Source organism: Formica exsecta, unplaced genomic scaffold (assembly GCF_003651465.1).
Source record: "Formica exsecta isolate Colony F162 unplaced genomic scaffold, ASM365146v1 scaffold247, whole genome shotgun sequence".
Classification (NCBI taxonomy): domain Eukaryota; kingdom Metazoa; phylum Arthropoda; class Insecta; order Hymenoptera; family Formicidae; genus Formica; species Formica exsecta.
Genome location: NW_021849743.1, coordinates 1075393 through 1096782, shown reverse-complemented (window position 1 = coordinate 1096782; position 21390 = coordinate 1075393). Strand labels below are relative to the sequence as shown.

Genomic DNA, 21390 nt, shown 5'->3' with positions numbered 1-21390 from the left:
TATTATTTTATCTAAAAATAATTTTTATTTTTTAAAATATTGTTTTATACGAAGAGAAATCGAGTTTATTATAAAAACTAATTTTTTTTTCTGTTTTCTCTCTTTATCGAGAATAACATATATACATACATATGGATATACGTGAAAATATTCCAAGAATAATATATATATTGATTCCTTTTTTTTTTTTTTTTTATTTAAAGGCTTCTAAATATATTCAACTACAATCTCTCGACAGGAATACCCCACACATTCTCGACGCAGGAGAGAATTAAAAAAAAAAAACTGATTATCTTTTGTAAGAAACATATTTTGTTTCTTCTTTGTTCAAATTGGGGGTTGATAAACTCTCCATTATTCGTAAAAAATTCTTTTTTAAATTTCTTTACATTACGTACAATAGAATTTATATATATTTCATTCTACAATAATATATACTTAACAAAAGTTAAAGTATTATATATATATACATATATATATATATATTGATGTGATGGCGCTGGTGTATGGAAAATGGCCAAAGGGAGGCGTATTTCATTTGACAGTCGCAATTCGCAATCGTTCGCGACACATGTGGAATCATTTTATTGTTGTTCACCGAAATTTAAAGAAAGACAAATGACGCTTGCGAATGACAAGTGGAACGCACTTTTGATCATTCTGGAGGAACATCTTTCTGATTTCGATCTTGCGAAAGTGACCAAAATAAACCATTCGCAGTGGAACTAGTGGAAGGCAATTTATAGGTTATCGAATGACTTGAAGACACGTTTTAATATAAGTAAGCTACAGAATAGTAATATAATATGTAATTGAGTTTGCAAAACGATCAAGGCATTTTATTAATTGCGTTTAATTAACTAAAATAGATATTTATTTTGTTTTACATTATCACCAAATTTATCATGATATAATTCTATCGTTTACATGCAATCCCCAACCGATCTTATCATAAAATATTAATTAATAATTCAATGATTATTACAGGATGATGAGGTTTTGCCCGCTATGTATAAAAAATGGCCTAAAAAGAAAAGTCAAGGCCTTTCAAATCAACTTCGAGGAAGCAGTATGGTCTTGTGAGACGGAAAATGTATACATCATTTTTGTTTTTATTCTCATGTACTCTCTTTACACTTCTTCTCACAATTTCGTTTGTATTTCAGTGCCCCTGGCCAATTGGTTATGAAGAAACAACGTTTTTCCAAAGAAACGCTTTTACTTGCGATTGGAATGAAGAACTATCTCCTCCGATTGGTATCCCTGAAGAGAGTATATCTACGACAATGGAATTGTTACTTTATACTCCACCTGTAACTCCTAGTGGAGAGCTTTCCAAAGAATCAACTGACAGTGTGAGCACTGAATATTTAATCAATCCTTCATCAGAAAACAAACTTGATGAAACATTAGTTAAAAATAAAGTTATTTCAACTAAAGAACCTATAGGCTTTCTGCCAACATTAGAACTAAGCGAGCTAGACAGTAATAATATTATTGAAGAAAGAAGGAATAGTACAAAAGAAGAAAATGCAAATATGAGTGTTTGTAAAGCATCGCCTAAAATCACTAATATTCAGAAGACTCAGCTCGATATTACATTTTTATTAAAAAGTGACAAATGTGCTGGTGATAAAAAAATACACAAATATAAACATTCCCCAATAGATGCAACTATGACGAAAATTGCTGAAAATACATTGTTCGAGAATACATTATGCAAAGAGGTTGATTTAGATACACAGTGTAATATAGAAAGCAAGCAGAATAAAAATAGCGAATTGGGTGATAAAATGAGTGGGGCAGAAACAAATTTGAATACAGAGTTATTATTGGAGACTGATAAACCAATGGTTGTTGCAAATAAGATAAATAATATAAATACAACAATTAATTCGTCATTGAATAACTCAGATGTTAATTTAAGTATAGATAATATAATAGAAGATATTTTAAGTACAGAAAATCATATAACTGAAAACATAAATAATGATTGGTTACATTCACTCATTGATATATAACTTAATTTACTATCATTTATTAATGATAAGAAAATAATTATATAAAAAAAGACTGAGACATATACACACTGTAGACTCTAAAGGTTATATCAAGATACAAATGTTGACATAATAAAATGTTGACAAAACTAAAATATTTTGATGCAATATAAAAAATATAATAAAAAGCATTATTACCTGTTTTGAAAAAAATGCATTTTCTTATTATTTTGTATTTTGTTTTACTGTTAACGACATGGTAATACATTTCTCGATATGTAATAGAAAAAAATTGTTAAATAATATTCAATATTTATAGTAAACTACTTGCGATTTACAGCATAGAAGAAAAACAAATCTTTTATAAGCTGGTATTTTCTTAATTACAAAATTTAAAAATGTGTAAAATTGTATAAAAATAACCAAAGTAAAAATTTTGTAAATAATAAAATTCGTTAACTATATTTGTAATATATTAATATTATAAATACATATTGATATAGCATTTAATATACTTTATTGTTAGCGTGAACGGTAATAGAAAATTTACATGAACCCCAAATTGCATCTAACAATTAATAAGCAACACGAGTTGGTTGGTCAGCCACGTGGTAAATGAAAATTCCGCCTGAATCCATCTCCCTTTATCGGCTTCTACACCTACACACAAATGCGTAAAAGATGCGATGCGCTAGCCAATCAATGGCCGCGTTCAGCAGAGAAAGCGCTCAGTTATCGTCTTGTCAACACTTGACGTTGATTCGTTGGTTCTAAATGTAAGAACCAATCATATTCGATTGCTACTAAGCGGTTTTCTCTGCTGAACGCGGCCAATCTTACGCTCTTACGGAAAAGCTGTAAGTTGATTGGCCATGGCGTCGTTTCTTGCCACGTGACGTGGTGTGTACAAAAGTTATATATATGTATTCAATCTCATTGATGGGAAACAACACACCTGCATTATATTTATACATTTATCTACGCTTAACGTTCGGAGATTGATTAATATATAATCTGAAATACTGTATTGAACAAAAACTTGGATAATTTTTCTTTCGAAAAGAAAAGCAAGAAACAAAAAGATGGATTTTCTGGAATATCCGGACATTTTTGCCGAGGTTAAGGGCACTATGGTGAGAACTCTTAATTTTTATATTATTAAATAAACATTAGAATCCTAATTTGCTTAATATGATTAAGAAGCGAGAAGTTTTTATTTTATTACGTGAAATTCGCTAATATTAAACATGATTGATTACAATTCTGGTCTTTTAAGTTTGTTGAGAATATGCGAATCGTTATTTTAGTAATTATTACACTATGTAATTAAAAATAGATTTTTCTTTAAAATATACAAATAATGATTCGTAAAATTATTTTTAAAATTATTTTAATGATTAAATGATCATATGATCGATGGAATCGTTTTCTATCATTATCAGACACCAGGTAGATTAAAGTTGACCGACCAACACCTGATCTTCAAGAATCAGAGGACTGGTAAAGTAGAACAGATTTCTGCTTCTGAGATGGAGATGGTAAATTATCAAAAATTTATTGGAACCTGGGGCTTGCGTGTTTTTTTAAAAAATGGTACTCTGCATCGTTTCAAAGGCTTCAAAGAAGCTGACCAGGAAAAGATTGCCAAATTCTTTTCTGTCAATTATAAGAAAGATATGTTGGAAAAGGAATTGAGTTTAAAAGGTTGGAATTGGGGTACCGCAAAATTTACGGGATCTATCTTGAGCTTCGATGTAGGTCATCACACTGCTTTCGAAATACCTCTGTATGATGTATCACAATGTAATACGGGAAAGAATGAAGTGACCTTAGAGTTTCATCAGAATGACGACGCTCCGGTCAGTCTAATGGAGATGAGGTTTCATATTCCTGTTAGTGATAGTGTCGACCAAGACCCTGTCGAAGCATTCCATCAACAGGTAAGAGAAGATTTATTTAAATAATGAGCGAATATACTCACATACTTTTAATTCAATAAAAAGAAAAATAATTTATTTATCATTCTTAATAGGTGATGGATAAAGCATCTGTGATCAGTGTGAGTGGCGATGCGATTGCTATATTTAGAGAGATTCACTGTCTAACGCCACGTGGTCGTTACGACATCAAAATCTTCCAGTCTTTCTTTCAACTGCACGGCAAAACTTTTGACTATAAAATTCCCATGTCAACTGTCTTGAGACTTTTTCTATTACCACACAAGGATAGTCGGCAAACGTTCTTTGTCGTGAGTCTGGATCCTCCCATAAAACAAGGTCAAACGCGATATCACTATCTGGTTCTCCTGTTCAATCAAGAAGAGGAGACCTCTATCGAGCTTCCATTCACTGAAAAAGAGCTAAAAGAAAAGTACGAAGACAAACTAACGAAGGAATTAACAGGACCGACATACGAAGTACTTGGCAGGGTTAGTAAAACAAGAGATTAAAATCACGCTTTTTTTTCTAATATTTACATCTTTATTTTAACATTATGTTATTTGTTTCGGCTAGGTGATGAAAGTAATTATTAACCGGAAGATAACCGGACCTGGACATTTCTTGGGTCATACGAAGACACCTGCGATTAGCTGCTCTTTCAAAGCCGCAGCAGGATATTTGTATCCGCTCGAACGAGGTTTCATCTACGTGCATAAACCGCCAATACATATTCGTTTTGAGGAAATAGCTTCGGTAAATTTTGCGCGCGGTGGCGGTTCGACCAGATCTTTCGACTTCGAGATCGAACTTACGAGTGGTGTAGTTCACACTTTTAGCAGCATTGAAAAAGAAGAATATGGTAAATTGTTCGATTTCATTACGTCGAAGAAACTTCGTGTTAAGAATCGCGGCAAGAGTGACAAACCTAAATACGACGAGGACTTTGGGGACAGCGATCAAGAGGATGAACCGGATGCTTACTTGGCGCGAGTCAAAGCGGAGGCGCAGGAGCGGGACGGTGAAGAAAACCAAGATTCCGAGGAAGGCTCGACTGATGAAGATTTCAATCCAAATCAAGACGTAAGTGATGTTGCCGAAGAATATGACAGTAATCCCAATAGTTCCGACAGCGACGAAGACTCGGATGCGTCTGAGGCTAGTCATAAAAAGGAGAAGAAAGAAAAGAAAGAAAAGAAATCTAAATCGGCAAAAACAATATCAGAAAAGCCGCGCAAGCAGAGGAAATCGAAAAAAGATAAGGACGCAAATAAACCGAAGAGACCTGCAACGGCATTTATGTTATGGCTTAACAATACACGCGAAAGTATTAAGGCGGAGAATCCGGGAATAAATGTAACAGAAATCGCGAAAAAGGGAGGTGAAATGTGGCGAGAGCTCAAAGATAAATCAGAATGGGAGGCGAAGGCAGCTAAGGCTAAAAAAGAATACGCGGCATTAATGAAGGAATACGAAGCAAGCGGAGGCGGTAAACCTAAAGAAAAGACGGAAAAGACGGGAAAGACGGAAAAGACGGAAAAGACGGAAAAGAAGAAGAAGGAAACGAAGAAAGAGTCCCCTAGCAAAATGATGACTGGCTCGTCTTTTAAAAGCAAAGAATATATCAGCGATGATGATAGTAGTAGCGACGAGAGCAAAAAGTCCGGAAAGAAGAGTTCTGATAATGAAAGCCGAGAAGGAAAGAAAGAGAAAAAAAGTGAGAAGCGATCCAAGGAAGACGAAAAAAAGGCAGTAAAGAAGAAGAAACGAAATCAGTCAGACAATGAAGAAAGCGACGCGGAAGAACCCATTGAGAGCACTCCGCCTTCATCCGACGCGGAATCTAAAAATAGTGATTAATAAATGCTAAAGTATTCAAATCAATATTTTCTTTCATCTGTTTACATATACCGATGTTCATTTAGCGATTTCAAAATTTGCACCATTAAAAATTCTTTGATGAAAGTAAATGACTTTACACTTACAAGAAGATGAGCGGGATTAATATTACATATGTGTAGTATCCATTAATATTTTAATTATGAAGTAAAATATTAATAAGATCTGAATATCGAAACAAACGAATTATTGTTACTAATTTTTCAAATTTCTATTCTCTCAAACAAATATACTTTTTCTCATTAATGAAAAAATTATGTAAAGGAAATTTTTTTTTTCTGTGTAAGGGTTCTTATTTCCGTCTTATTCTCTCTCAGTAATTATTTAATACATAAAAATATTTTCTTTTTATAATTAAAATTGTTTCTTTACACATTTTTCTCTCCACACAATCTAAGAGCTAAGAATTTAATAAAACGTTTGCACAAATTAAACAAATAATTAAATTTATTTCATAGCACACATATGCATTATACAATTTCTTGTGAAATATATATTTTAATATTTAATGCTACGAATGAAATCTATAAAATATTCAGTTTAAAACTCTATCAATTATTCGGTAGCAATACATATAATAGTCTAATTAATCATTGTTTCATAAAAAAAAAAAGTAGAAATAACATTCAAAATATTTGCACTCCTATTGTTAACAACTTTTAAAGAAGATACGTAGGAACCAAGTACATGTGCACATTTTCTTGTCAACTATGTGGTTTCTTTTCCCTTTCAGTTTCTAAATAATTCGTCTCTATCTCTTTAAACTCAATGTGCTGCTCTTTCATGGCCTTCTAAAACATGAGAATGCATAAAATTATTACACATATGTTGTCTTTTGTAAGCTGTATTTACAATTTTAATAGGTTTTTATCAAACATTCAGCAGTTTACACAAGAATTTGATCTGCGAGAAGGGAGACTCGTAAAACTTACCGCTACACAATCTTTATAGACTTTAAGCAAGGAGGCACATACTGAATCATTGGTATCGCCTTTTAAAAACTTTTCAGAGAACCAACTATTAAAACAGGCATCGTATTTCTGTTTTAACTCACTGCAATGCTCCATGTTGCACTCTTGCTTTCTCTCCCTCTCTCAGTTTCATGCGTTACACGTTTGCAGATTTCCTAAAGATACAAGCAAGATACAATTTGGTTCTAATTACCTTAATACACTGCTGATACATTTTGAATAAATGCGAGCATGTGCTGTCACTCGGTTCACCTTTCAAGAATTTTTCAGAAAACCACATGTGGAAACAAGAGTCATACTGTTGCTTCAGTTCATTGCACGTCTCGCCTATGCTGTTCATGAATAAGTATACTGCTCTGAAATCAATTCGCATCAGGTGAAATTTATAAATTTTGAAACTTGGATATAAAAAATGAGAACATGTAATCTTAAATAGATTAGAAAAGTTGCAAGCGTAGAGAGCGCTTCCTAATCTTAACGAAAATTCGTAAAATTCAGAGATGTTACACTCTGCAATACTCACTCGCAGCGACGAATCTCACAGCAAGGATACTTGAATTTGATGGACAAAAAATTATGCTGAATAATCGTACTCTTGGATTATGCCGGTTACAAACGGCGTGACATTTTTCTCTTTTCGATTCGATTAGGTTATCGAACGAAATAGCAATTGGTTTTATTTGATGTAAAACTTTTATGGAGAATCTATATATATATTCACTATCCGACCGGCCAATCCGGTAAGTTTGTCGTATGCAACGATGTTGCCTTTGACCTTGTTTCGTTGCGTATTGGTTTTGAAGCAAAAGCGCGAAGCGAAAACGCATGTACCGAGAAATCCGAAAATATTGGGAGAGGGGGATGTCAGCCAATGTCAGATCAGATATGTCAAGTGTCAAACTGTGCATCATCGTTATCAATTATTATTATTAATTGCTATATCGTCAGAATGAGGATGCTTGATGTATCGTAGTGCAATCTTCATTATTTAATATGATATCGCCATTCGGACGTGTGACATTGTCATTGTTGTGAAATCAACATATTCGAGATCCTATAATTTCTTTAGATTACAGAACACACTTACAATTAATTCAATGTCGTCATTGATAAACTCCTGATACGATAGCTGCTAGCTTTAATCGTGTAGCGATGAGTAGCAAGCATAGTCCAGGAAAAATTACACTGGGGATGATGAAAGGTAGGTTGGAAAAATAGATGTTAACAATTCAAGCTTAATATTTGTAACAAATATTAAGCTTGAATGTATAATATAATTTTCTAAATCTTTTATTATATGTTCGACTGATTTTTGCACTGTTTTTTTTAAAGGCAAGCCAATTGCCACATCTGTACCAGTGATTCATTATCGAGCTAATGACGACGAACTAGAGGAGCTATATCCAAGCTCCTCCGATGAGGAAAAACGTGTCACTTCGGAGTCTGATAAAACAAGACTTCCATCAAGCCCTTCCAAAGGTAGTGAAAATGGCCAAGGATTGGAGAATGGATCGGAGAGACGTTCGACAGATGATAATATATCTGAGGGCACTCCTCCATCTTCAGATCCATGGAAGGTGTTGTCCGAGATCAAACGAAATATTACAAAGACATTTGAAGAGAAACTTTCTGAGATAAAAAGCGATAAAAAGAAGAAAAGATTTAACAAAGATAATTCCAGTATTAGTGATTCAGAGGATCCAGGAGATGTTACGCCAATTGATGAGAATGTCAATGAAAAGCAAGAGAAGGAATCAACTTTATCTGTTGCTCGCAATAAAAGTACTGCTGCGAGATTCGTCGGCTTTTCGCAAGTGAAAACTGGTTTAAAAACCAAAAACTCTCAGGATGAAAGTGTAGAGAGTGGTGTAGAAGCCGCTGAATTTTCCGAATCTACTCCTGAGCAGCCACTTTTTGAATCCCAAGATTGTTTTCGCATCAAGGATAAAAGAAACGATATTACGTGTCATCGAAATCTCTTCAACCAACCAGATGGATGCATTCAGATGAAAGAAGAAATAAAATTTAGTACATTGCTTTTTCATATGAAGGATCATGTATTTCAATTGACAAAGCAGTTAGCTGCACTGTTTATCCTTATGTTTGCTTTCTGCTTTATGATTCCATTGCCTCCACACTTGGTTGGTTTCTCTATAGGAGTATTTGCCACGGTAATAATATACAAATTAATACAAAGGATCAAGGAAATTTTAGCAACACCTTTAAATGAAGAGCCTGCGCATGTGGTGGTTCCTGTATTGGAGATACCAGCAGTGGAGGAGCATGCAGTCCAAGAAAGATATGAAGGATGGTTGAACGAGTTGCCATATATCTATGATCCCCATAACTATCATGTGGCACGCACAAACTCAGTTTTCTTTAGTCTGGAAGGTGGAGTGCTGCGTGTTATGGAGACTAGAATGAAAGTACCAAAGAGAGCAGTGTGGGATGAGCCTAAACGAAAATTTAAATTTATTAGGAAACGTGTGTATAATCTTATTGGTGCAAAGATAGAATTGTTACCAGAAGGACTCATTCGGAGAAGGTAATCACATCATATATATATATATATAATAAATTTTTTATACATAGAATAAAAGTATTTTTAATACACAGGAGATGGAGCAAAAAATATCCAATTTGTATTACAATGGATCCAGGAGCGTTAATAGAGGTTATGAACGATACAAATATTGGAAAGGAGTCCTTCGAGGATGAGAAGAGAACTGCTTATACGGAAGGAGTTAATCAAGAAGTCGAGGAAAATACCTTGGGCGAGGACACAAAAAGTGAAGACGAAGATTCTAGATTTGAATTCCTTAAAGATAATGAAGAAGATGAGTTAAAAATCGATGAAGATGAAGATGATGACGATCTTTCGCAATCCAAGTCCTTAAGAAGTATTTACGAGGACTGTCGCGACAACGAAGAAATTACCAAATGTAAACTTTATGTATTCGCGCGTGCCGACCGAGAGAAGGAAGATTGGTAATATTTCTTTGCAACAAAATATTTTTTAAATCAATCGAAATAATTAAGAAAGGCTTTAATCAAATTTCTCAATTCTCAAAATATGATTTGGAACTTAAAATTTCTTCATCATAAAATTTTAATTTAAAATGACCTTTTAGGTTTCGAAGATTGGTATCAGCAGCATCTTTTTCGAAAAAACGGCATTCAACTTGTTCCATAAACGATTGCGCATCCTGCACGAATGCAATCTCTGTGCCGGATGTGGCAGAAGCAAAGTTGCTCGAGAATCCCGAAATCTCCTATAACAGCTATATGAGCAAGTACCTGAACGTAAGCGATGCGAAAATCAAATTAACTTCAGAATCTTTTTAATGCTGACAGAACGATTATCTTTTAGGTGGATCCTGAGGGTTCTCCAAAGGAAGATGATGTTCTCTGGGTAAACTGTCTCCTGGAACGACTACTGTTCGACATGCACAGTTGTCCAGAGACAATTAATCTTATTCAGGACAAAATACAGCGTAAACTCTCTAATATAAAACTTCCATACTTCATGGAGAGCCTTCTCGTAACAGAAATAATGATCGGACAGAATGCTCCAATGATTCATAAAATTACTAAGCCGGTACTCGATGAACGCGGGCTTTGGTTTGATATGAATATTACCTATAAGGGTTGTGTGACAATGATTGTAGAGACAAAGCTGAATCTAATGAAACTGACGCGTGCAAGTAGTGTTTCCGGTGAGATCAACGAAAAATCTATTCCTACCAGATCACCGATATTCGACAGCGATGTAGAAGATAGTCCAGAGACATCCACGGAAGACGAAGATATCGGAAATGTCGCATCGTGTGTCACATCCAAAGACGCCACGTAAGTGAATTAATAAATTAAATTGAGTGTTTTAATTTATAACTCGCTTCTCTCGTCTCTGTTTAGTCATATGGCAGTAATCTTTAATGTATCTTTAAAAAATGCGTTCTTTCTTATATTAAGAATATATTAATAAAGTACACAAAGTTTAATTCTTTGCGATCAAATGTCATAATATATGCTCTTATCAACTAAGCTCCATTAAACATCTTAAAAATTTTTCGTAAAGAAATCCGTGATTAATAGACTATGTAATAATTTGCGAAAAGATTAATTAGATTTTCACATATTACAGACCGATCCAATCTTCTGGCAAGAAATTCCTTAGCATGGTCGATAAGCTAGCAGCCAACAAATATTTCCGACATGTAAGCAAGTGATTTTTAATTATGTTTATGTTTAATTTGTTATTTTATTAATAATTATAAAAAAAATTATAAAACTCATTAGCTCATGCTGATTTATTGAATAATTTTTAGGCTACTGAGTTATCCTATATACGAAGAGCAATGGAGGGTGTTTCCAATACAGAGATCCGCTTCACGGTTAGCATATCCGGCATCGAGGGTTGTCTTTTAGTAAACATCCCTCCACCACCCTCTGATCGACTCTGGTACGGTTTCAAGCCCGTGCCCAAAATCACTCTTACTGTGCAGCCAGCCCTTGGGGAAAGGACCGTCAACATTGTATATGTGACCAAATGGATTGAGAATAAGCTGCTCAGGGAATTCGAAAAACTGGTAGTTCTACCAAATATGGACGATCTAGTTTTGTCACTCAGCCCAAATTATCCATTTGTTGTGGCGTAGACAAATGATATGTCAGCCAAAACAGTTTTCTGCTTTTACATTACTTTTTTTGTATATGGTTTATAAACAATATCTCACACACACACACACATCGCTCGTGTAATTGAGGAATGGATTTTTTCTCATCAATACGAGAATTCATCAAAATTCGCAAGTAGAAATCTATGAAAAAATTAGGAGATTGTCAGATGACAATGATGTAGGTCTTTAGCTCTATTTTTACAAGATTTTTTAATATTACATTATTTTTCTTGCAAAAAATATTTTATTAAGTATATACAGTATTTACAAGAAAGTGAGAAGAATAATTGTGATATATCATTTTAGTAATGTTATCTTTATATTTATAAAATTTAATGAAAAAAGAGACGGGAGAGAAAAAAATCATATTATGAGGGAGCATTATTTTTATTAGAATATGTAAAAAAAAGATGTAGCGAGCAAGAGACGCACGGGAAAGCAAGGCAATTTAATTAATGTTTAGTTAAGTGCGATACTCGCTGCAGATTGTTTAATTATATAACTATAAATATCACGAAACTAATGCCGCGCCACATCCTAGGTAAACAAAAATACTATTATCAATGTCTATGTGATCATACAATTAGTCATTTAACACAGGCAGCTGATGCAGAATATTTTAAAATTATTATTAAAATATTGTGAAATAATTGAATTAACTACAGTGAAATTAAATAATCGGTTATTGTGAATGAATAAAATGGGCAAAATTGTCAATATATGAAACGAAATACAAACATTCGCATGGCAATAGAACTTTTTGGGCCGTGATATTTAGAGACTCGTAATATAATCGAGCAAACATAGTTGATCGACAAGATGTGTAGAAAAAGAAAGTATACGATGTTAATATCGCTTATCAAAATCGACCGCGTTTATTTTAAGCGCGGCGCCCAAAACATATTAACTTTGTATATACGACTGTTGACATAGATATATATATATATATATATATATATATATATATATATATATATATATATATATAGAGTATTTTAATCACACACACATTGCGCACATTCTCTTAACAGATATTAAATTTTATTCTCATATTAAATCCAAGATATTGATAATTAAATTACAAGAAATCTAAGAGATTAAAAAAAGAATCAACCTTGAGGAAATATAAATAGATAAATAGATAAAATCTTTGTACATGATCTCACAAGAGTAAATTTTATTTCAATGAAAACTAATATGCAAAGATCAAATATTATATCATTAAAGATGAAAGAGTCATGAATATAAGAGGGTTTTAACGAAGGTTTAAACAAAATTTTTGTTTTAAGGGAAAGTACGCAATTTCTGAGCTATTCTGTATATAATAATTCTTTTGCTCTCTGGAACAAATATTAGAGCAAATATGCTTTCTATTTTCTCGTGCACGTTTTTCCACGTTTTTCTTAATGCAACAAATAATATCACAGTTTGGAGATCAACAGTCTGACAGTTGCATGCTACGTACACCAAGAATAATGTTCTTTATGTATATAATACTCTCGTATATGGCTAAATTGGCAGTTTTTCGACATGGCATTGTTACCACAGTAATTTTGTATAGATTTTTAGTTTTGCAACATAATAGATACTCGTACCTGCTATTTAGTTTACAGGTCTTTACAGCTTTCTGAAGAAAATTTTAAATCGTATTGGCTAGCTGTTGAGGACGCAGGGCGCGGTATCCATCTCCCGTACAATCTGTTCCCATGTCTCCAGCCTAGGTGCGCACACCAAAATGAGGTCACCGAGACGTCGCTTGGCCATTATCACAAATTCGCCAGGGCCATGTCGCGCGTCACACACCACTGGTATTCTCACGCGTATGCTTCTCTTAGAAGAGGCTGGTATGTCGATGTTCTCGTTATTCTGTCAATATACATCATATTTTATAATTTAGTTTGTATGTTATAGAGATTTAAAAAATCTAAAATCGACGTTATGTTTCATCTTATAAAGCTCATTACCTCGGCTTCCTGAACTTGGCGTAGAATCTTGGTAATCCTGAGCACCAATTCGGCAGCGTCTAGATGAAGCTGCTGTTCAACGGCAGTGACAGTGCCTGTAGCAACCAAGTCGCTCTGACAATAAGCATTGGCAAGTTCTTCCATGGAACATGGTCTGCACTCTTCTTCTTCATCTGGAATATGCAGTGCACCACCTTTCGGTGAATTTAATTCCAGATCGTACTGTAGCTTGACCTTTGTGCTTTTAAAGGAATAATCATCCTCCGCTTCCATGTAAAGTGCGGCCATGTGCTCCCGTGAGCGAAAGCATCGATGCGAATACTCGTGTTTGCCATCAGATGGAGAATAGATTTGCCTCAACTTGCGGCCAGCTTCTAGAAACACTCGTGCAGGTCCAGAAATCTTAACGCATGTACGAAAACCCAAACTGCTGAGATTGACAGGAATGTTTCTCGTGGACGAAGCCGGGAAAGAGAAGACCACTCTCAGAGCACCATGAGGATAACGCCATAGTACGGTGCCTCGAGTACAGCGTAGATATACAGGTCGGACACCACCGCTTTCTCCTCCTCCGCTATGCAAAAAAAGGTGTACATATTTCAGTGACATATTCTTACAAATATATCGAGATTACAATAACAATATTAAACTATACATTACGCATAACATTAATATATGAAGAAGTTAAAGTATACTAAAATCTTTTTTATAGAATATAAATAATGACGAATGAAAAAATTTACAAAAATATATTTTTATTCTACCAGAAATTTAAGTTACATTAGTTGTATGTACTAAAATTGTGAAAGTTAAAATGTAGAAAGAAAATCATGATAATAGAAAGGCACTAACCTTCCAGACCAGTCGCATTGATCCGCAATGGTATGTTCGTAGGCGGATACGCTGACAAAAATCAGACTAAGAGCAACAATTATCGCACGTAACATTTTCAATATATACACACTATATAACAATCGGTATAAGCACGTCACATGTTTGATGTCACGAAGACGCCTCCGCGAAAGTCGGATCGCGATAAAATTCCTTTTTTCGAATTAAGTACTCGAAGAATAATCCTTTTACTCGTTTCTACAATATCTTAATTAAGAACGTGTTATCATCATTTAAGAGTTTTCCTGGAAAAGTCTCAACTGAATCAGAATTCATTGACTAAAGACGTTCATGAAGTATTTCGACACCATTTTTCCAGATGGTTACTCGATGAACGGCGAACAATCGTGCGAGCTACGACACTTAGAAAAAAAATTTCGACTTTCTTGCAAAAGATACGTAATGTCCGCGGGAAAGATAAAGTAGTACTGTATGGTATTGTACCGCGTACGGCAGTCACGAGTCCGAATATGCATACGAAGAGCGTAAACATAATCTCACAATCGTCCTCGTTATGGACCGCCCACCGAGAACCTCGCTGAGTTCTCCACGAGCGCACTACGCATTTTCTTCTGGCGCGAACTGAGTCTAATTAGCACGTCGCAAAAACGTGTTCCGACGAATGCACATACAGCTTCTTTTATTTAAGCTTCCTCTATTTTATGTCCTGGAAGATTTTCCCTCGATCCTCAGACTTACTTCAACGGCACATGCACAGAAGAAAAATATCGTTGCGTCCTCTCTTTCACTCGCTCTCTCACTCCGATGTGGTCACATGGCAAAAATGCTAGTACAGGCTCCAAGCTGACAAGCTTTCCCCGTTCGAGATAGACTTAGATTCAGCTAGATTAAAACTATTTAGCAATACTCTGAGTCTTTACACGGATTAGTCACGTATATGATTTCTTATTCCTTTGTATTCGATCGCTATACGATTAATCTACACATATGTTGTGTATATTCAAAAAAAAAAAACCAATTGTTTTATCAATCGGATCACAAAAATATCGTTTTCTTAACTTTGCTCAAAATTTCCTCGTCCGCTCGTCCATCCTTTGTTCATCATTAAATCTGACACCATATGGCTAGATCAATTTATCTTTGTGACTGTTTAGCACGCCTTATTATATCCTTAAAGAATTAGTTTTATGTAGTACAGGAGAGAGCAAAATACATACGTACACAAATATATATATTTTTTTTTTACCGTAAAGAAAAAGAGGAAGGAGGATCGACGAGACCGTTACGAGACAGGATGCATTTGTCTAGGAGTTGGGTCAGATATTCGAAAGGATCGTAGGGTCGGCGTACCAGAAGATCGCCCATCAAAAAATCGATGATATCAGGAATCCTCTTTTCTTTCAGATACAATATTGCTTCTTGCTCTCGCATGTTTTGCGATGTGCAATGATTGGCGTCAGTTTTACAAGGAACATCGCGTGTCTCTCGTTCTGAAAATGAATTTGATTAATCGTCCCGGTGAATGGATTAGATGCTATCTCTTATCCTCAATAATCTAATAAGATAGAAAAATCATTGCTCTCCTAGATGCCTACGTGCCCGAGTTTTGCTTGGGATCAAGCTAGACTCAATGCAATAATTATTTTTATTCATTTCGAAACCTGTATCAATATGTATCCAATCATGACTGATCATGTCCAAAAAGTAGTCCAAAACAAATGATGTTTCAATTTGTCGCTATTGGGGAATTTATTAAAATTCCTATCACACACCACCTGACAAAGAGTTGTGTTCGTCTTGACGGTGTAAGTGCTGAAAGCATTGGATTGACCAATCAGGATAAAAAAAATCTGTCGATTTCATGCGATATCGGCTTTGTTGTATTTATGTGATCTTTTTGCGATGTATCCAATTACGATGACGGTCAATGACGGCTTTTTGATTGTTATTCGATATTATTAAAGTTGCAGTCTTTGTCTTAACGAATTTGTTCACTAAATTATATATATTTAATTCTTTTACATTTTTTTTATTGTATATAATAATAGTGTTAAGTAAGTAGCTTGAAATATATATAAATACCTTGTATACATATGAAAATTTTTCCATCTGCTCAGCTGTTTTTGACACAATTAAATTGACACAATTCTATTAAGTTTTTTACAAGTTAATTATTAAATAATAGTTAATTATGCAATATAATTAACATATTTTTAATTTCTTTTTAGAGAGAATATGGCTGTGATAATGCTATTCAGTAGAAGTACGTGTGTATTTCGGCAGAATCCACAATGTAAACTTTTGTTAGTCAATGCACTTCATACTCCAGGATATAACAGTTATGGAAAAGATAGACACAAGTATGAATACAAGCAGACTCGTAATTTTAAAAATTTTGGTCATACCAGAAAAAAATCTAGCTTTATCGCTGCTCTACCAGTTGCAATTCCCAGCATTGGACTGTTTATATGCATGACCATTGATTGGCAACGGTGAGTCAATGCTATTAAATATAAAAAATAACAAATATTAAATATTATGAAGACATATAAGAGAATAATTTAAATAATTCTCGAAAATTATATTTTGCTATATAGTATATTAATATAAAGTATTATCTTGCAGGCTACTTAATATAGTACCTAAAGTGGAGGCAGCCAGTATCTTAGTGGAGGAGACTCAGGATAATGGAAACATAGAACATGGAACGGAGCAGGATTTACAGAAGAAGAAGAAAAATAAGAGAGAGAAGATTGGATTTCGCGATAGAAAGGTTTATTGAACACTTACACTATTGATATTGATTTCATATATATGTGTTAAAGTTGTTCAAAATAATTTCAAGAATATTGAACAAATTCCCACATGCATTATATAAGATATTTGTGTTTACATTATTTATATCGCACAAGTTGTATTTTTATTATTAAAAGAACAAAAGATATAGACTCGTATCATTTTTCTTGACGAAATATATAGATATAAAAATTGTATAATTATGCAATAAAATAAGGAAAAGGGGCATACAATATGCAGCAGTCATTTTTGTATATATTGTTAAACACAGTAATAGTACTGCAAATTTAACAATTTTATGCTTTATTTACATTAGCATGTATCTGTATAGCAGAACGATGCAGGCTGAAGTGTTTTTGCAGATAATAGAATACGAGAACAGGATAAGGGCGTATTCAACGCCAGATAAAATTTTTCGTTATTTTGCAACTGTGAAAGTGACTAGCTTAGAAGGTATGGAAATCTATATGACACCCGATGATTTTCTGCGGGCTATCACACCAAACATGCAACAGCCAGATGGTAGGGCTTTTCAAAATTTTTGTCATATTAGCGTTAATGCGATATATAATCTTGGAGTCTAATTGTCTTCTTATCTATAATAATTTATACTAAATCTTACTAAGCACTACTTATACTTGTCTCGCTCTGCTAACCGAAAGCTTTGTTATCCTATATGATATGACTTGCATGAAAATTCTTATGTAATAATCAAGTAAGAAAATTGCTGATTATCGAAATTGAACGTGGATTACTAGAGCGTATTGTGCACTACTAATTCTCTGCAAAAATTTTGCATACTTTTGAAACCCGCGATTATCAACTAACTGTGTGTATGCGCAGATAATAGAATACGAAAATCGTATAAGGCATTACTCCACACCGGACAAAGTGTTCCGTTACTTCGCGACCCTCCAGGTCACGAGCAACGACATGCACGAGGTGTTTATGACGCCGGATGACTTTTTAAGATCAATGACGCCCGGCGTGAAACAGCCCGATGGTAATCCTATACGATTATGCTTCGCTTGGCACGCAGTACTTCCAATTGATTACAAGACGTTGCGTTGCGATCCCCCACTTTTTTTGCATGTGCAAATTCAATTAACATTTTAAAGAGAATAATTATATTCTAGATAAAATTATAAAAAAAATTGTGATTATAATTTGCAGATTATAATTTTCCAGAATTATATATTATATTTATATTAATTTATATAAAAAATATAAAAAAAGGAAACTATTAATAATTATAACATCATTGACTTGTAGGCCTTGGACTAGACCAATACAGACGTTACGATCCAAAGGTATATTAACAAGATTCAGTAAAGAAGAAACATGTATTCCTATGTGACAATATTTTTTTTTCTTTTAGAATATTCACACGAAATTAGAATTAGAATTGGACGAAGACAGCATCTTCTACAAGCTTGGCAGTGCAGGCCTCATTACTTTCTCCGATTACATCTTTTTGTTGACTGTATTATCAAGTAAGCTCTATGTCCACTATTTCACATTAAATTTTAATTATGTATACGAGAACATAAAGAAATTTATGTTTAAATATACGTATTAATTAAACTTTCTATAATATACATAAATATTAGATTTTAATGGTAAAATTTTATTTTGCAGCCTCCAGACGTCACTTTGAAATTGCCTTTAGAATGTTCGACTTCAATGGAGACGGTGACGTCGATTCCGAGGAGTTTGGAAAAGTGGCTACATTGATACGGCAACAAACTAGTATAGGCACTCGACACCGTGATCACGCAACCACAGGAAATACATTTAAGGTCATAAAAAACTTATTAATATTTGAATTAAGTTTGCAAAAAATGATAAATATTAAATGCGTTATTAGCTCTTGAATTATGTTTAAATTATGTGTTTAAAAACTCTATTGAAAATAATTTAAATCTTTTTTATTTCATTCAGGGAGTGAATTCCGCGCTAACTACGTACTTCTTTGGGCCACAAATGAATCAGAAGCTAACCATCGAGAAATTCCTGGACTTTCAACAACAACTGCAGCGGGAGATTCTGAGTCTTGAGGTAAGAATCAATCAGAATTGGCATGATGTACAATCATCAATTTAATATTCTCATTTATATTTGATTATTTGATGTATGATTATATACATATTTTCCTGCTTAGTTCGAACGACGAAATCCGGATGAGGATGGCAATATTACTGAGGTAGATTTTACGGAATTACTTTTGGCTTATGCTGGATATTCAGCAAAAAAGAAGGCGAAAATGTTGAAAAGAGTGAAGAAGACGTAAGTATATGGAAAGTTTTTTAATTTTCATTCTTAAATTTTAAATTATTACATACTTAAATATCGATTGTTTACAGTTTCAAGGAAGATCCGAAAGGGATTAGCAAAGAGGAATATCTTAAATTCTTTCACTTTTTGAACAACATTAACGACGTAGATACAGCTTTGACATTCTATCATATAGCCGGCGCGTCTATCGATCAAGGTACGATATGGAATAATTTAGAATAATTATATAAATATTCTCTTTGAAGAAACTTGTTGACATTTATTCATAAATATTTATGCATAATATTGCAGCGACATTGAAACATGTAGCAAAAACTGTAGCGCACGTGGATCTGAGTGACCATATTATTCAAGTGGTATATACGATTTTCGACGAAAACAGTAAGTTGACTTTTACTGATAGGGTGCTATCTAATTCATAGACTGTTAAAAACGTGACTGCATTATCTGTGATATAATATATAGATATGAAAAATACATTTTGAGTAGTAAAATTATTCAGATATTGCGGATTTTGTTTTTTATAGTGGATGGACAACTTAGCAATCGGGAATTCGTCGCTGTGATGAAAAACCGTGTTCTGCGTGGTTTGGAAAAATCGAAGGATACTGGATTTGTCAAGTTAATTCAATCTTTGATAAAGTGTGCAAAAAATAGCAATCTCCTGTCATACGATAAATAAGTAAAGCCACATATAAAACCTAAATGCTAATTAATTTATATGTATTTAATTTATTGATTGTAATATATATAGAAATATAAAAAATTGCTATTCTTAACTAGAGATTATAACATTTATAATAGAATCGTTATGTTGATATTTGTAGCTTATATTATTATTAGGAGAGAGTTAGAGATTTATATTATAGCAAATTTTACATTAATGATGTATTGTATTAGTCCACTTTCACTATTCTATGAAATAGAGCATGAAATATCAGCCAAAAAAAGCTCGCGAGATATAGGAGCTACAATTTTACCCATTCAGTAAGTATTCAGCGTTTATTCAGCAAACATCGACAGAACTTGTCTTGTATTGCAAATTTCAAGTTGGATTGTTAAATATAATAATGTATACGAAATATACTTTCAATTTATTTCTGGTGCAAACAGTGATAATACTGCTTGTTATAAATTCTGTCACGGCCAATTTATTGAAAAAACTTACAGAAATGACTTTAGCAGGCAAGTAGTATGTCAAATGTGAATCGTGATTCAATCGTATTGTATCTTACAACGATACATATATTATTTTATTTTAATTATGATATCAGATTCACAAGTTGTAAATAAAGAAGAGCCTTCAAAACAGGAAATAGCAGATGTTTCAATAGGACAATATTTTCAGTGAGTAATATATTTATGCAAGATGATAATTATTTGCAACGTTTTGATAATATTAAACCTATATAAAATGCAGAGATATATTTTCTGAACATCTTGCACCTCTTAAAATTGAGTTTGGTCATGTCTGTGAGAATCCTAGTGAATGGGAACAAAGATTTGAACAAAGAGACTTTGATAATAATCATCATAGTGGCAAGGTAATTTCTTTTGAGTTAAGATTGTTTTAAGATATATGTTAGAAATGTATAAATATATTTCTTATTTAATATGAATCAATAATACTCTATTTATATAATGCATTTAATATTATATATATTTTGTATTTCATTGCTTCACATATTTTATTTTTTATAATATAGATTAAATAGTATTACTTATTTTTTTTTATATATGTTTTTGTTGAAATATAATTTATTTATAGTTTATAACTATATGGTTTTTGTTATATTTTAGATAAAATGGGGTGACAAAAATGGAAATTATGGCGAGCAGTATTGGGACTTGAATCATTAACTTTAATCGCGAAATTAATTGTTCATAAATAAATATTGATAATTTCTGTTTAATAATTCCTTATTTATAATTATTGTTACAGCTTACTTTTTAATAACATAATTGTCATAAAACAAAAAGATCTTAGCAGTAGAAAA

General features: G+C 33.3%; 8 protein-coding genes across 9 annotated transcripts; 5 read left to right on the top strand and 3 right to left on the bottom strand.

The window, feature by feature from the left end:
* The first annotated feature begins 476 nt into the window (after window positions 1–476).
* Window positions 477–2213, top strand: LOC115236420. The gene is made up of 3 exons (XM_029808859.1): window positions 477–781; window positions 988–1093; window positions 1167–2213. Exons 2-3 carry the CDS (start codon window positions 989–991, stop codon window positions 2019–2021), a joined length of 960 nt encoding a protein of 319 aa, XP_029664719.1. The 5' UTR covers window positions 477–781; window position 988; the 3' UTR covers window positions 2022–2213.
* A 664-nt stretch (window positions 2214–2877) lies between these two features.
* LOC115236295 (FACT complex subunit Ssrp1-like) lies at window positions 2878–6083 on the top strand. Its single transcript, XM_029808648.1, has 4 exons — window positions 2878–3133; window positions 3443–3940; window positions 4033–4428; window positions 4514–6083. Exons 1-4 carry the CDS (start codon window positions 3083–3085, stop codon window positions 5795–5797), a joined length of 2229 nt encoding a protein of 742 aa, XP_029664508.1. The 5' UTR covers window positions 2878–3082; the 3' UTR covers window positions 5798–6083.
* A 325-nt stretch (window positions 6084–6408) lies between these two features.
* LOC115236296 (TP53-regulated inhibitor of apoptosis 1-like) lies at window positions 6409–7534 on the bottom strand. Its single transcript, XM_029808649.1, has 4 exons — window positions 7331–7534; window positions 7060–7163; window positions 6769–6962; window positions 6409–6627 (listed from the first exon to the last, which is right to left on the bottom strand). The coding sequence occupies exons 3-4, from the start codon at window positions 6901–6903 to the stop codon at window positions 6541–6543; spliced, it is 222 nt and encodes a 73-aa protein (XP_029664509.1). The 5' UTR covers window positions 6904–6962; window positions 7060–7163; window positions 7331–7534; the 3' UTR covers window positions 6409–6540.
* A 129-nt stretch (window positions 7535–7663) lies between these two features.
* LOC115236294 (testis-expressed protein 2) lies at window positions 7664–11849 on the top strand. Its single transcript, XM_029808647.1, has 7 exons — window positions 7664–8008; window positions 8140–9352; window positions 9424–9795; window positions 9939–10110; window positions 10178–10656; window positions 10952–11024; window positions 11136–11849. Exons 1-7 carry the CDS (start codon window positions 7960–7962, stop codon window positions 11463–11465), a joined length of 2688 nt encoding a protein of 895 aa, XP_029664507.1. The 5' UTR covers window positions 7664–7959; the 3' UTR covers window positions 11466–11849.
* Window positions 11850–12635: 786 nt separating this feature from the next.
* On the bottom strand, window positions 12636–15158 carry LOC115236337 (meteorin-like). Its single transcript, XM_029808721.1, has 3 exons — window positions 14303–15158; window positions 13451–14024; window positions 12636–13352 (listed from the first exon to the last, which is right to left on the bottom strand). The coding sequence occupies exons 1-3, from the start codon at window positions 14395–14397 to the stop codon at window positions 13140–13142; spliced, it is 882 nt and encodes a 293-aa protein (XP_029664581.1). The 5' UTR covers window positions 14398–15158; the 3' UTR covers window positions 12636–13139.
* A 280-nt stretch (window positions 15159–15438) lies between these two features.
* LOC115236339 lies at window positions 15439–16076 on the bottom strand. Its single transcript, XM_029808723.1, has 2 exons — window positions 15898–16076; window positions 15439–15792 (listed from the first exon to the last, which is right to left on the bottom strand). The coding sequence occupies exons 1-2, from the start codon at window positions 15995–15997 to the stop codon at window positions 15545–15547; spliced, it is 348 nt and encodes a 115-aa protein (XP_029664583.1). The 5' UTR covers window positions 15998–16076; the 3' UTR covers window positions 15439–15544.
* A 105-nt stretch (window positions 16077–16181) lies between these two features.
* LOC115236335 (calcium uptake protein 1 homolog, mitochondrial) lies at window positions 16182–20473 on the top strand. 2 transcript variants are annotated; one of them, XM_029808719.1, is made up of 12 exons: window positions 16182–16356; window positions 16531–16794; window positions 16928–17075; window positions 17942–18101; window positions 18371–18408; window positions 18477–18591; window positions 18737–18897; window positions 19040–19156; window positions 19260–19384; window positions 19462–19589; window positions 19685–19774; window positions 19921–20473. In XM_029808719.1, the coding sequence occupies exons 2-12, from the start codon at window positions 16538–16540 to the stop codon at window positions 20073–20075; spliced, it is 1494 nt and encodes a 497-aa protein (XP_029664579.1). In that variant the 5' UTR covers window positions 16182–16356; window positions 16531–16537; the 3' UTR covers window positions 20076–20473. The 2 variants fall into 2 exon arrangements, with proteins under 2 accessions (XP_029664579.1, XP_029664580.1); XM_029808720.1 differs by lacking the exon at window positions 17942–18101 and adding an exon at window positions 17461–17620.
* LOC115236338 lies at window positions 20458–21285 on the top strand. Its single transcript, XM_029808722.1, has 4 exons — window positions 20458–20578; window positions 20668–20740; window positions 20814–20937; window positions 21194–21285. The coding sequence occupies exons 1-4, from the start codon at window positions 20464–20466 to the stop codon at window positions 21251–21253; spliced, it is 372 nt and encodes a 123-aa protein (XP_029664582.1). The 5' UTR covers window positions 20458–20463; the 3' UTR covers window positions 21254–21285.
* The last annotated feature ends 105 nt before the right edge of the window (window positions 21286–21390 follow it).